The 13916-nt window shown below is 37.1% G+C and overlaps 1 protein-coding gene across 2 annotated transcripts; it reads left to right on the top strand.

Annotated features, from left to right (window-relative positions):
- Positions 1 to 805: 805 nt before the first annotated feature.
- On the top strand, positions 806 to 1718 carry LOC141388429 (uncharacterized). Of its 2 annotated transcripts, XM_073958353.1 has the most exons (2): positions 806 to 1140; positions 1207 to 1718. In XM_073958353.1, the coding sequence occupies exons 1-2, from the start codon at positions 891 to 893 to the stop codon at positions 1689 to 1691; spliced, it is 735 nt and encodes a 244-aa protein (XP_073814454.1). In that variant the 5' UTR covers positions 806 to 890; the 3' UTR covers positions 1692 to 1718. The 2 variants fall into 2 exon arrangements, with proteins under 2 accessions (XP_073814454.1, XP_073814446.1); XM_073958345.1 differs by having other exon boundaries at positions 806 to 1718.
- The last annotated feature ends 12198 nt before the right edge of the window (positions 1719 to 13916 follow it).

Genomic DNA, 13916 nt, shown 5'->3' with positions numbered 1-13916 from the left:
GGTCTATTTTCTAACATTACGATTGAAAAAAGTACGGGATCACAATGAAAAATAGCATTGTAACAATGTAATTTAATATTTTTTCACGTTGTTTACAAATTTTGATATTAACATATTTTGTTTCAGCAATTCGCACATCTACCTTGTTTATTGTGATACGTGAAAAGTGTTGCAACTTTTGGTACTTTTTTAGGCAAAAGCAAGGTTGTATATCATGTGTACTGTGATTTCGATGTTGATTTCGCTGAAATCACGAAATAAGATGATTTCATTTTTGTATGCGAAATCATGATAAATTTTGCATGATTTCGCGCGAAATCACGAAACGCCTTCGAAATCACGAAAAGACGCCGAATGTAAACCAAACATTATTCAGCTATAGCCTGATTTAGACTATGCTGGATTTAGCAAATCCAGTGGATTTAAGTTATAATTTTCATACAACATATGTCAAATAAAACCAGATAATTGCTAAATCCAGCGTAGTCTAAATGACCTATATGAACAAATCAGTACTCTAGCGTCGATTCATGGCACAAATATTACAGTCACACATATGACCTGCTCCCGTACTTTATAAAGTGGTAAAAGTCGTAAAAGTTGTAAAAGTCGTAAACGATTTTCATATAAATTTTATGTACGGGAACGCAAAATGTGTAAATGTGGTAAAAATTGTAAAAACTTTTTAGTTCTGGAACAGAGCTATATTATTTTCTGCATCATTGATTTATTTGCAGCAATTCTGAAATGTCACGGCGAATCTATTTTCTCGCCTTGTTTACAAATTTTGACAGATTATATTCTGTCAAAGGTTGCATTTGTGTAGTAATTGTACCATGTGCACATTGTTTTGATTTAATTCAATTTCAATTCAATTCAATTTCAATAAAATGCCGAAGGATCCAATTGCTCTGAGGGAATCATTTCTTGCGGAAAATAACATCTATTCAGAATTGGAACATGAAGCCGATGAGAAAACAATTGGCAAATTTGAAGACATTGACGTGACAGAAAATGAAATTTGGTTTCTACAATGTCCAAAAGGAATGGATCTCAAGTCATTGGAAAGTGAAAAATTAAAAATACCCGGACGAACAACGCTCAACGACATTGAATCGGTTTCTGTGGATTTTGTCGAAGGTAAACAACAACATTCATTTGCATACTGCAATCGAAATGGTAGATATGATTTGCGATTGCTTCCAGTGCGCGGATCCATTTTTCTGCGAAAGCGTTTGAAGGCTGCGGAAACTATTACTGAAGAACGCATTGCAGAGTGTTGTCCACCTTCGAAGAGGGTTCCAATGCCATCGAATATACGAGTTCGACACCCACTGTTAGGATTTCAATATGACGATAAACTTGACATCGATACGAATGTAATAAAACGTCTTCGAGAAGCAGATGAGACATCCGCTGAAATACTCAAGAAGAGCATGGTGAAGAAATTGTATGAGAAGGCTTCACAAAAGCAACAGATTGCCAAATGTATTGAGTTAGACAGTGCTGAGGAAGACGACTCGGTGCAGTTTGTTAGTGAAGAAGTAATAAAGAAAAAGAAAAGAAAGCACAGTGAAAGCAACAAATCTGATGATGGTTCGAAAAAGAAAAGCAAAAAATCTAAAAAATCAAAGAAAGCAGATGACGAAGAAGAAGTATCAAAAGATTTACAATGGCTCCAGAATTTATAATAAAAAATATATGAAGATAACTAAAAATGTGTCCGTTTTTATGGTAGGCAGCCAGTTTGTAAGAAGGCTATTTGATTTTATGTCAAAAAGTGTCATTCACAAAACATGAAAATAAGTGTGACTTAAGTCTGAAACGCAAGGGTAGATTGTTATGACCACGTACATTCGCTTATTTGGTCCTTCGGGTAGCTCTTTGGGACTAAGGGTGGTTCTCAACCAAACCAAAAAAAGTTTCGGGTCTAACATCAATTATCACTACATACTAACATCGCCAAAAAAGAACAAGTACGCAGAACATCCTTCTGAGGATCGAGGTCCTCGGTGCGTAGACCTTCACTCGCCCAACCAACCATGGTCCAAAGTCCCCTAACACATATTTACTTAGACTCCACAAACTCCCTTTTAGTACATTACCTCCTTTTTAGCCATTTATCATCCCTTTTCACTTAAACTACTTCATTTCGAGTCGACAACATTGGTAGTCTTTGAAGTTGATCACAACGGGCCGAAAACTGCTTTTGAGCATTATCTTTCCACGGTCAAAAAACCGTTAAAAACATATTTTGCCAGTTTAAAACATCAGCCCTCTACTAAATATTAGGTCTGTTCGATAACTTCGCAAGTAAAAAGTTTTTGCAAGTTCTTGCAAGTACTTGCAACAACTTCTCATTTCTCTTTTACTGAACAAGTTTGTAAATTTGTACAAACTTTTGGGTTATCGAACAGACCTATTATTTTCACAGTGCGTGTGATTTAAAGCTCCCGTAAACACACTGCCGCCGACGAAACTGCTTCTTTTGGCCAAAGGCCTAAAATGGCTTCAACGAGAACCAACCAATGCGCCTTAGCATGGCAAACTCTCCTCTCTCGCCCCTATATCTAAAACATCCTTTTCAATGACTTCTCTACCAAATTACTCTTTTTATTTCATTATCTTGTTTAATTCTTTCCTTGACATCTTTCTTCTTTTCCATACATTTCTTCTCTTTCAATTGCAATCTCATTTGCAATTTGATTCTAATTGAAATTCGAACCATTTAATGTATGTAATGAAATGGTGACTCGATTTTGTCGTTCTACAAATATAATATACAAAGGTTATTTATCGATGGCTTAGTAGAAATAAAAGCCTAACATGATTTTTTATTTTTTTAATAAAATCCGTAAATTGTAGTTACAAAATAAATTCTAATAAATGTGTTATTTTCTCCTTCTTCTTCCCAGTATAATGCCCGTTCCGAAACGTTCCAGAAGCTACTAATTTTTACTACGATAACATTTTTTTCTTTGTAATATTGAAAAAGTAGTAAAAATTAGTGTTTCTTGTAATTTTGGAACATACCAATAATAATCTGGACAACGCGATAATCCCAGCATTAAAAATACGTATACTATGGACTCGATTAACCTCGATAATACGGACACTTATTCGTTTTCTTCTACATTGAGCTGTTGTAATTTTGTTTCTTTATTGAAAAAAAATGATTCCTATCTTTTTTTTTGAAGCTGGCAAACGTATACAAATGCGAAGTACTAAATAAGATTTGATTGCAATTGGCAAAATAACTTTGTTCGAAGTTTTATTGTTCTAATTGGTGATAGGTTTGTTTACTTTGTGAAAATGTGACAGATGAGAATAATATATCCTCAAGTTGTGATGCAGGTCAATCTGCCTTCACTTGGAAAGAACGACATCAGTAGTGCGATTCTCTAACTCATGTTTTGAGTTATCGACAAAAAATCGGTAAAATTAAAACGCAAAATTTTAAATGAAAATTTTAAATAAAACCTGCAAGATTTCTGGCTATCAGAATGGGGAATGAAAATAAGATAATACCACTGTTCCTTCACATACCAGAGTCCATGGTACAATAATTTACAGGTAGAATTAAGTGCTAGGTGTTTTGATTCTCCTGTAATACAAGTGTCAAACTCAAAAAGACATTTAGTATTCTTATTTCTATATAATACCATTCCTATTTCCCCATGAATATCTCCAAAGATAAAGGGATTTTAGCAACTGCGAAGTTGGTGCCCAACCGCACTGCAATCTTGCATGTTATGAACATATTTATGTCGTTTTTTGTTATATGCACAACTTAAGAGAATGGGGGTTATCATGAACGGCAATTCCCCGTGAATTGTTTAACTTTCTCCCTTAAGTTGCAACGGCGGAAAGACGAAACTCACGGGGAAATTTCATTCATGATAACCCCCAATATGTTTTTCCAAAATATTTGTCATTTGTCTGACCATATATATATATATATATATTGTTACGAATGTAACTGATAGGTTTAACCCCCAGTTTTTGTAAACATTTTTATTCTTCTCACACGAATTGTCAAATTTTGTGGATCGATTTACTCGCTTTAGCGCAAATGTAGAGCGCTGATTTTTAAATGAGGAATCCTTAACGACATATGGAACGGGTATACGAAAAAATTAGATGTGTATGTAATCTGGGGGCTGAGCTATGAATGCCTAAATTATTACGAATATAGACGAACGAACAAAAATAAGTTACAAAAACTGGGGGTAAGTTAATTTAGTTTAATTTCCGTTAATTTAAAAATTTGAATTGTAACGTAAAGTTTTATTACGCAGTTACTTAATTTAAGCAACAACAACTATCATGTAGAATTATCTTCATTATTCTAGATGTTACTTTACCTTTCATTAATGTGCTTTTATTTTGTTTTGCCATAATCATGTAATTATTGTTTAGTTTGTTACTTCTTTGCACTTGTTTGTTGTTGTTACGTCATTACTGTGCTTGCCGTCCAATTGTATTCCCCCATGTATGTATGTGAGTATGGTTGTTCGCTTAGTGCGAATGTGCGTCTGTGTGTTCGCTGCACAGATTCGAGATGTTGCCATATGTGTTCTGGAGGACTCTAGAACAGGGAGACTTTGGGGTATAAATACCGGGGAAATGGCAATGACGGAGTAGTTGTGTTTTAAGCGTTGAACTGAACAGATCGGGTAAAAGAGTAGCTGCGTGCTAACTAGAGACTTGCTGTGTGCTTAGTAGTTAAAGTCGGTTCTGAATAAGTGTAATAAAGTAAATAAAGCATTGTAGAAACGTAATCTAAAACGAACCCTGTTTTATTTGGTACAAATCGTATCGGGGAATAAAACAACGTCTACACGGAGATTAGTTAAATCTAATTCCGTAACAATTGGTGTCAGAAGTGGGATTACGATCATCCTGCAATGAAGTTTAAGGATCTACGAGTGGAAGACTTGAAGAAGGAGCTAAGTAAGTTGGAGTTGTGTTCTACTGGCAACAAGGCCGAACTACAAAAACGCTTGTTGGAAGAGTTCGAGCGCTGTGGAATGAACATCGATGAATATGAGTTCGACAGTAAGGAGGAAGTCGAGTTATCGCCAAAGGGCGAATCCTGCGTTGAGGAAGTTTCGTCCGTAGCTGCCAGTGGAGACGATTTGAAATCAATGCTGGCTATGATGATGGTGGAAATTAGGAAAATAGAAGGAAGCTCCATGGAAATAAATAAGAAAATGGAAGAAAATTCCAGGAAGAGCGAAGAAACTTCTAGACTTATGATGGAAATGAAAGCAGAAAATTGTAGAATGATTGAAGAAAATTCCAGTAAAATGTTAGAAGAGATGTCTAGAAAGAATGAAGAAACTTCTAGACTTATGATGGAAATGAAAGCAGAAAATTGTAGAATGGTTGAAGAAAATTCCAGAAAATTAGAGGAAAAGTTAGAAGAGAACTCTAGAAAAATCACCGAAAACTTAATGGCAGAGAATTCTAGGATGTTTGAAGAAAATTCAAGAAACTTAAAAGAGGAGTTGGAAGAGAATTCTAGAAAAATTAAAGAGAAACTCGAGAACATCACGATAGTGATTGAAAAGAGAGTAGAAAACGTGGAGGTGCAAATTAAAGAGTTGGATAAAAAGATTCTGTCTGTTGACGAGAAATTTCTGGCCCATGACGAGAAATTTGTGAACCTGGAGAAGAAAATGTCGGAACCGGAATTCAAAGGTGGCCCAGTGAGAGCTATTCATAACACGTTAAAAATCAAGCCTCCAGTGTTCGACGGCTCTACATCTTTCAATGTGTTCAAATTACAGTTCGAGACAGTGGCTGCTAGAGATTCTTGGAACGACAATGAAAAGGCGGTATCACTCCTTATGGCATTGAAGGGTGATGCTGCTGACGTATTACAGAGTATTCCCGCCGCTTCTAGGAACAACTATGGAGATATAATGGCTGCTCTCGAACGTAAGTACGGTAGTGAACACAAGCAAGAGATCTACCGAATGGAACTTAGGGGAAGAGTCCAGAAGCCAAATGAGACCTTACAAGACTTTGCGGCTGATATAGAGCGGTTGGCGCAGTTGGCATATCCAGGAGAGACACATCCATTGGTGGACCGCATAAAGATTGAGACATTTGCTAGTGGTATTCTTGATCCAGAGGTAAAATTTGCGACGTATGCGGCACCGATAGGAACATTTGCAGAAACCGTGTCATTTGCCCTGGCCCAAGAAACCGCGAGGATGATGGTGAAACCTAAAGCTTACAACGTGCGGAGGCTGGAAATCCAGGACAACAATTCCCAGACCGTTGTCGACCTGCTGAAAGATGCACTAATGCGTGTGAAACGAGGTGCTGGCAGAACGAAAAAGACGTGCTATAACTGTCGGAAAACTGGACACTTGGCCCGAGAATGCAGAGTGAGACAAGCAAGGCCCAGATCCACCTCACCGCCTTCAAAAAGCAACGACCAACCGGTGGCCAAGAATCTGCAAAGAGAGACATCAGGTGAATCAGATACAGCAAGTTCTGCTAATCACGAGGCGCCGCTGGCAGAGGATGAAAACGATGGTCCCACAATTTCTATAGCCATAGTCCAGCAGAAGAATCACAACTTGACGGTTAAAGGCTTCGTCAATGGTGTATTGCGTACCTTGACATTGGACACCGGTGCAACAAAGTCCATTATTAGACCGGATTTGGTAAAAGGGAAGGTATTGCCGTTAAATGGAGTCAAATTGAGGACGGCCACAGGCGAGACTACAACGGTGCATGGAAAGGCCTACCAAAGGCTGAGTATGGGTAGGAAATCGGTAAATTTCGATTTTATAGTGGCCGATATTGTGGACGAAGTTATACTTGGTGTAGACTTCATGATTGCCTTCGATATCAACCTGGACATAAAGCACCGTGTGATGACTTGGTCCAAAGTGGAAATACCGATAAGTGTGGGCTACAACGAGAAAAGCAAACATCGCCCAAAGGCAGAATCCGGCGAGATCGCTGTCGATGTCCGTACGCTGAAGGTGGAAGCCGCCGACAATTGGCCCGTAGGAAAGCGGAAAAATCCAGCAACGAGGACGAGAAAGCGAGGAAGTACGGCGAGGAAAGGTCCATCGAAAAGCGGCCGTACAACAAGGAAAGACAAGTTCGATGAAGACCAGGTGGTACTTAGGAGGGTGACCGAGAAAGAAGATATAACGTCACGATACCTGGAGAGAAAAGAGCGAAAGTCCAAAGCTAATGGCGTAGAGGGTACATCTAAATCAGTTGCTACCACTACGGAAAGAGAAATGTGTCTAGTCCAGAGGAACAGGCTTAAGCGGGAGGCAGTGTTACCAATGCCCATACCACCGAGAGGGAACTGTGCCTATTCGGGACGAACAGGCTTAAGCGGGAGGCAATGTTACGAATGTAACTGATAGGTTTAAGTTAATTTAGTTTAATTTCCGTTAATTTAAAAATTTGAATTGTAACGTAAAGTTTTATTACGCAGTTACTTAATTTAAGCAACAACAACTATCATGTAGAATTATCTTCATTATTCTAGATGTTACTTTACCTTTCATTAATGTGCTTTTATTTTGTTTTGCCATAATCATGTAATTATTGTTTAGTTTGTTACTTCTTTGCACTTGTTTGTTGTTGTTACGTCATTACTGTGCTTGCCGTCCAATTGTATTCCCCCATGTATGTATGTGAGTATGGTTGTTCGCTTAGTGCGAATGTGCGTCTGTGTGTTCGCTGCACAGATTCGAGATGTTGCCATATGTGTTCTGGAGGACTCTAGAACAGGGAGACTTTGGGGTATAAATACCGGGGAAATGGCAATGACGGAGTAGTTGTGTTTTAAGCGTTGAACTGAACAGATCGGGTAAAAGAGTAGCTGCGTGCTAACTAGAGACTTGCTGTGTGCTTAGTAGTTAAAGTCGGTTCTGAATAAGTGTAATAAAGTAAATAAAGCATTGTAGAAACGTAATCTAAAACGAACCCTGTTTTATTTGGTACAAATCGTATCGGGGAATAAAACAACGTCTACACGGAGATTAGTTAAATCTAATTCCGTAACAATATATAATTGTTCCACAACATCCCATAGGGACAAGGGAGACTTCTCTCATATCAATGAGTGCACCCCGATTCATATTAGCTCAATGATATGGGACCTACAGTTTATCGCCGAGTCCGAACGGCGTGTCTAAGACACCACTTTTGTAGAGAAGTTTTACATGGCTGAAATACTCAGGAAATGTCGCCAACATTACTGAGGGGTATTTTGCCACCGTTGAAAAGTGTTTTGATGTTGCCTGGCCGGGGAATCGAACCCACGACCTTATGTGTGCAAGGCGGGTATGCATACGATTGCACCACGGTGGCACCCATGACCATATATCAATCCATATATTGACCGATTTTTCTCTGGACTACATTTACATCAATGTTTATGTATGATGCATTAAGCAACCTAGTGTTAATTTAAGATAATCGGATAATCGTATGCGTAGTCGTAGTTACATTTTCTACATAATAAAATATGGTCTGTTCCAGAACTGCAATAATCTACTAATTTTTACTTTTTTTCCCATAACATGAAGGAAAAAATTGCTCTGTTCCAGAACCTGCAAGAATCTACTATTTTTTACTACGATAACAATTTTTCCTTTATGTTATCGGAAAAAATAGTAAAAATTAGTAGGTTCTTGCAGTTCTGGAACATACCTAATGTTACCGTAGTAAAAAGTAGTAGCTTCTTGCAGGTTCAGGAACAGAGCAATAATATAGACCGAAAATTTTTGAATTTTAGTCCATATAAATGGTCTGTTCCTTTATTTTTGAAAGTGGTAAAACCGGCAAACATAGCAAAAGTTGTAATCTGCTTCCATATGAATTGTATGGTGTCTGAAGTAAAGGAACGCTTTTCAAGTAAAAAGTTGTAAAACTTGAAGATTCTTGCACGTAAAGGAACAGAGCTATAAATTAGGCAATTTTCCTTGTGGCAATTGTCAGTTTGTTGGTGAGAGAGGGTGCTGAGAGGCAAAGGGTTACCATATGCCTCACTTCTAGGGTTTTGGGTAGGGAAATCCCGCACCGGGAATTCCCGGGAATTCTCGGTTTTTTGGTTACGGGATTTTCCCGAGAAACAAAACCATATTTCCCGGGAAATCGGGAAATATCTTTTTACATTTATCACAACTAATATTGAATGAATGAATAAACTATACCCATCACTTTTATACCATAGAATCAGAATTCGATTAGATTTTACAGAATCGATAAATTAGAAAAAAATTGGAAATAACTTTGAGCTATAAGAGTGTTTTCAGGGAAAACGTTATAAGAGCCGTACCAAAAACAGGGACTATAATGACGGATTTTTTTCTGTTTTATTTAAGTGCGAAAGAATATTTTCTATTTTAAAGTCCCATTTTTATACCCTCAGCCATTGGGCTAAAGAGGGTCCGGCTTGCTGGCTGATGCACACGATAACTTTCGAACGAAGCCACCGGGTCAACAATTTGGCATTCGAGATTTTTTTCAAACTTAGTTTAAGTTCGAAGATGGACCATATCGGTGGCCCACTACTTCCGGTACCGTCCCCACAAAAGTTCAACAATTATCGCTAAAATGGTGAGCACGATAACTCTCGAAGGGAATAACAGAATCGGTCATAATTTTGCATATGGTAATACAAGTTCCAGGCATAGAACCGGTTCCACACAAAATTCGAAAAAGTGAAGTTTTAGAGCTCTTCTCGGATCGATTTGAAATTTTTTCAGCAATTTGTCTTTACGGCCCCCTTTAGAACGGTACAAATTTTGTCGGGGGCAAGTCTATACTTCCTGAGATAATGTCTTAAAAGCTCCAAGAAACCTTGACTGCAACAACTAAAATGGAAAATTGGCAAGATAACTCCCGCAGGATGTTTCTGATTGGTCCAAACTTTGGATATAGTATTATTTCATCTAGTCATGTATCTGGTTGGAATATGGACTATGTCGGTCCAGCCCTTCGGGTACCTCCAACACAAAATTTAGGAAAAGTTCAGTTTAACAGCTCATCTCGAATCGTTTTGCAATTCTTTCCAAAAAGTTCTGCTTGATTTCTCGGTTACGACGGCGCAACTTTTGTTGGGAGGGCAAGTCCACTCTTCCTGAGGTAAAGGCACAAAATCGGAAAAAAACCTGCCGATACTTACTACATTGGGTAGTACGTAAGATAACCGTCGAAGGGAAAAATCTCCCACACTCTTTTAAAAGTTTGGCAGTAAAAAGTTTGTTTTGTATGCGGCCCTAGTTAAAACGCTACAAATTTTTTTCGAGTCAAATCAATACTTCCTAAGAAATTGACTCAAAAACTCAAAAAAGTCCCTATAAACGTCAGAAGTATTGTGCTTGCTTCTTTTCATTAGGTCCGAGGCTGAGGGTATATCTCAGTCTTTCTTACTTGACTCAAGCAATATTAAGCATAAGAATAAAACATACGATTTTTGAGGTCCATAAAATTGGAATTTCGGATCAATAACTTAATTGTTTGAGCCAAATCACTTTCCATAGAGCGATTTCATTAGCTTTAAATAATGGAAATGGTCAGTGTGGGCAAAATCCGAGCAACATGGTGAATTTTTCCATATTTTTTCGTTTTTTATCGATAGAGCGAAAACGTGTCATACATTTTTGAGCCCGCAACTCTTTGAAAATATTGTATTTCATATAGATTACTATGGAAAGATAAAAAATCACGGAAATATTAATCCACCCTCGTATTTTAAAATTTCCCGGAAATCCCTGGAATGGCGATTTTTTGATTCCCGTTTCCCGGGAATGCAAAAAAACGGGAAAACCCAAAACCCTACTCACCTCTCCCACGTTCAAACTGAAAATTTGCAGCAAGCAAAATTGCTTAATGTAAATTGGGACTTACAGTATCTAAGATCCATGAAATATCAAAAGAAACACAATCATCATTCTTAGCATGAATTTTTTGGGTTAAAAATAACCTTTATTTTTTTATTTTTTATGGCGTTGAAATACGAGAAAAGATACGTGACCGATTGTTGTTACAACTGCATATAAAAATAAAATCAAGGGGTCGATCGTCGATAACAATTATCGTTGAGTGGCGTTGCCAGTTGTCAAAATTGATCCACGTATGGCAACTCTCAACTGAAGTTGCGAATCTCAGTTGACGAAGCGGCTGTTTTTCAGCAACCACCAATTTTCAGTTGCAGTGAACATTTTCGAAGAAACAAGAAGTAAAATAGAAGGAAAAATAAACATTTTGTTAACTATTATTGATTCTTTGCATCATTAATTAATTTTGTGTATCAATATGGTGAAAATAACGGCAAAGCAGCAGTTCGAAATATTTATTGATAAACTGAGTGAAAATCCAAACTTAGCCCGAGGAGTTCGGGAGTTTGGGTGAAACCAAAGCCACAGCGGTCCATTTCGGACAGTTTAAACAGCCATGAACCTCTAACACGAACACCTGAAGAGTGGCAGAGTCTGGATTCACTTTAAAGCAAAGTCAATATCTTTTGTTGTAATTAAAGTAATACCGTTCTTTAAAAACAAAATGAAATATTAATATAAAATAAGCCTCAATGGCGCTGGGGCAATATTTAAGTAATGTAGATAAATAAAAATGAATTTAATAAAAAAAATGCCTCAAAATAAAATAAACTTCAACGACACTGGTGGTGGTCCATCAAAATAAGTGAATTTATCGCCTTTGGAGCGGACAGCAGCAAATCTTTTGCAAATGAATTTGGTGACAAATACAGTAGGTTCAGTTTAAGTACAAATGACGAACATCCTCCATCTATATAGCCAACTACACCAAAGAATTTCATTTTTGAATAAAAATGGTTCTTATTTCCTCCTCTGTCAACAACTTCGAAACGATCCAATTTTGGCACAATTTGTCCTCTATCAAGTGGACAACTTTCTTCAATACTCTCGACAATGTAGATTGAGCCAAGCAATTGTTGAAATCATTGCCATGGGACTTTTGGAAACTTCCGTCCTACAAGAATCGCAACGCTGCGCACACTTTTAAAAGTGGGGGTATTCCTGTTGATCTGTAACTTTCTTTGAAGACATCCTTTAACGTTTCCACAACGTAAACTACGGCATCCTTTGGCAATCCAAAATACGCCTTAAACCTGAGATAATTTACTGATTATACAGATCTTTGCACATGATCATCAGCTTACAGTGCAGATGGCAATTCCAATGGATTCGACTTGTCTTCTAATAGATGCAATGTCCTGTATATTTTTTTCATCATCAAAAAATAATTCCACCGAACTTATCATTTTTTGGGACAGCAAATAAAACTTGACGATCCGAAGATCGTCAGGTTATATTCCAATCTTGGGTTGTTTTCCAAATTTGCTCGAAAACTCAGCCAAAATATTAAAATATTGTCCAGAATACACGAAAGAGTTATCCAAAGCGAATAGAGGTCACAATTTTGAAAAAACACAGATCGATAACATGTTTATCGACCACCAAGTTGAGTTGACATTAATGGTACAACATTTCGTCTCAGTCGCGCAGACAACTGACAACGCAACTCAAGTTTAGTGGCAATACAAGATAGACCCACAAAGTAATTTAAAAATAATCATTTTGGTTGTAAAAACTGTTGTCTACTCATGAAGATGGTCCATTGGCATAGTTGGTAGATCTTCTTTATATAGAAGATTTAAAGGAGGTTCACTATCAATAGGACACCTTCAGGAGGTCTTGTATCTTCGAAGACCATTACGCAGATCTATCTATAGAAGTCCTTTAATAAGTATTGTACCATTTGGGTTCAACTAGAAGTCCATTAGAAGCCCTTTAGTATTTTTATATGTCTATCCTTTAGCGCGTGTATCATAAGGAGGTCTTCCTCACCTTAACAGGTTCTCTATTAGAGGAGGTACCATGTTGCAATCATCAGGACGACATTGTCGCAGGTTTGAATGTGAGTGAGTTATTGACGATGTTTGCCATATAGAACAAGTATCATACTCATCACCAGCAACAGCATCATTATCATCATATTTTTATTGTAAACATACCGCATGCCATAAGAGGAGATGAGACGGTCAGATGAGGGACAAAGCCAATTACCACAATCTGTTCAAATTTTCCTTTTTTTCGCCAGAGCACCACGTTAAGAACCCCGCATTTTTCCATAGATATACAAATATTTTTCATATTTATTATGATTAGTAGACGCAAAAATAAGTCCTCATATAACTTGACATTTTTCATAGTAGAAGAGTTTGAAAAATATTTTCTATTCTCTAAACCTGATAATTTGGCTTGTATCCAATACATAAAAATACCATCATCGATATTTGATCAGATATTCGCTTGATATCTTACAAATTCCTAATATGTAATATGTACTCGTATATTCACTAAAAAATGTGTCAATTTCCTCCTAATTCAAGTTCAATCTTCTAATAATACATAATATTAATACAACATTTTCGTTCTTTTTTACTTAATGAAACACCCGAAAAGGCACCCTTTGACAAGAAACGTGAAGGATTTGTTATGGGTGAAAGATTTGCTATTTTGATTTTAGAAGAATTAGAATATGCCCATCAATATTCGAATTAATTTAGACCTCCATAGCTCAGCCCCAGAAGACATACACATCTAATTTTTCGTATACCCGTTCCATATATCGTTAAGAATTTCTTATTTAAAAATCAGCGCTCAACATTTGCGTTAAAGCGAATAAAATTTTTTACAAAAACTGAGGGTTATATGTTTTAGTTATTCATGCCTGATGGACCGTTGAACCTCACCATTTAAGGAAATTTGTAAATATATCGTTATTCTTGATCGGGGCGCAACCATCGCAATTTGCAAGCACTCATAAGTTTAGCAAATATAGCGATTAGAAAACAATAGGCACCCGAAATTTGTCTACAA

The sequence above is a fragment of the Musca autumnalis genome, unplaced genomic scaffold (genome assembly GCF_047663935.1).
Source record: "Musca autumnalis isolate F117 unplaced genomic scaffold, ASM4766393v1 scaffold_1, whole genome shotgun sequence".
Lineage (NCBI taxonomy): Eukaryota > Metazoa > Arthropoda > Insecta > Diptera > Muscidae > Musca > Musca autumnalis.
Note: the sequence above shows the minus strand (reverse complement) of the source record. Positions and strands in the feature narration are given on the sequence as shown.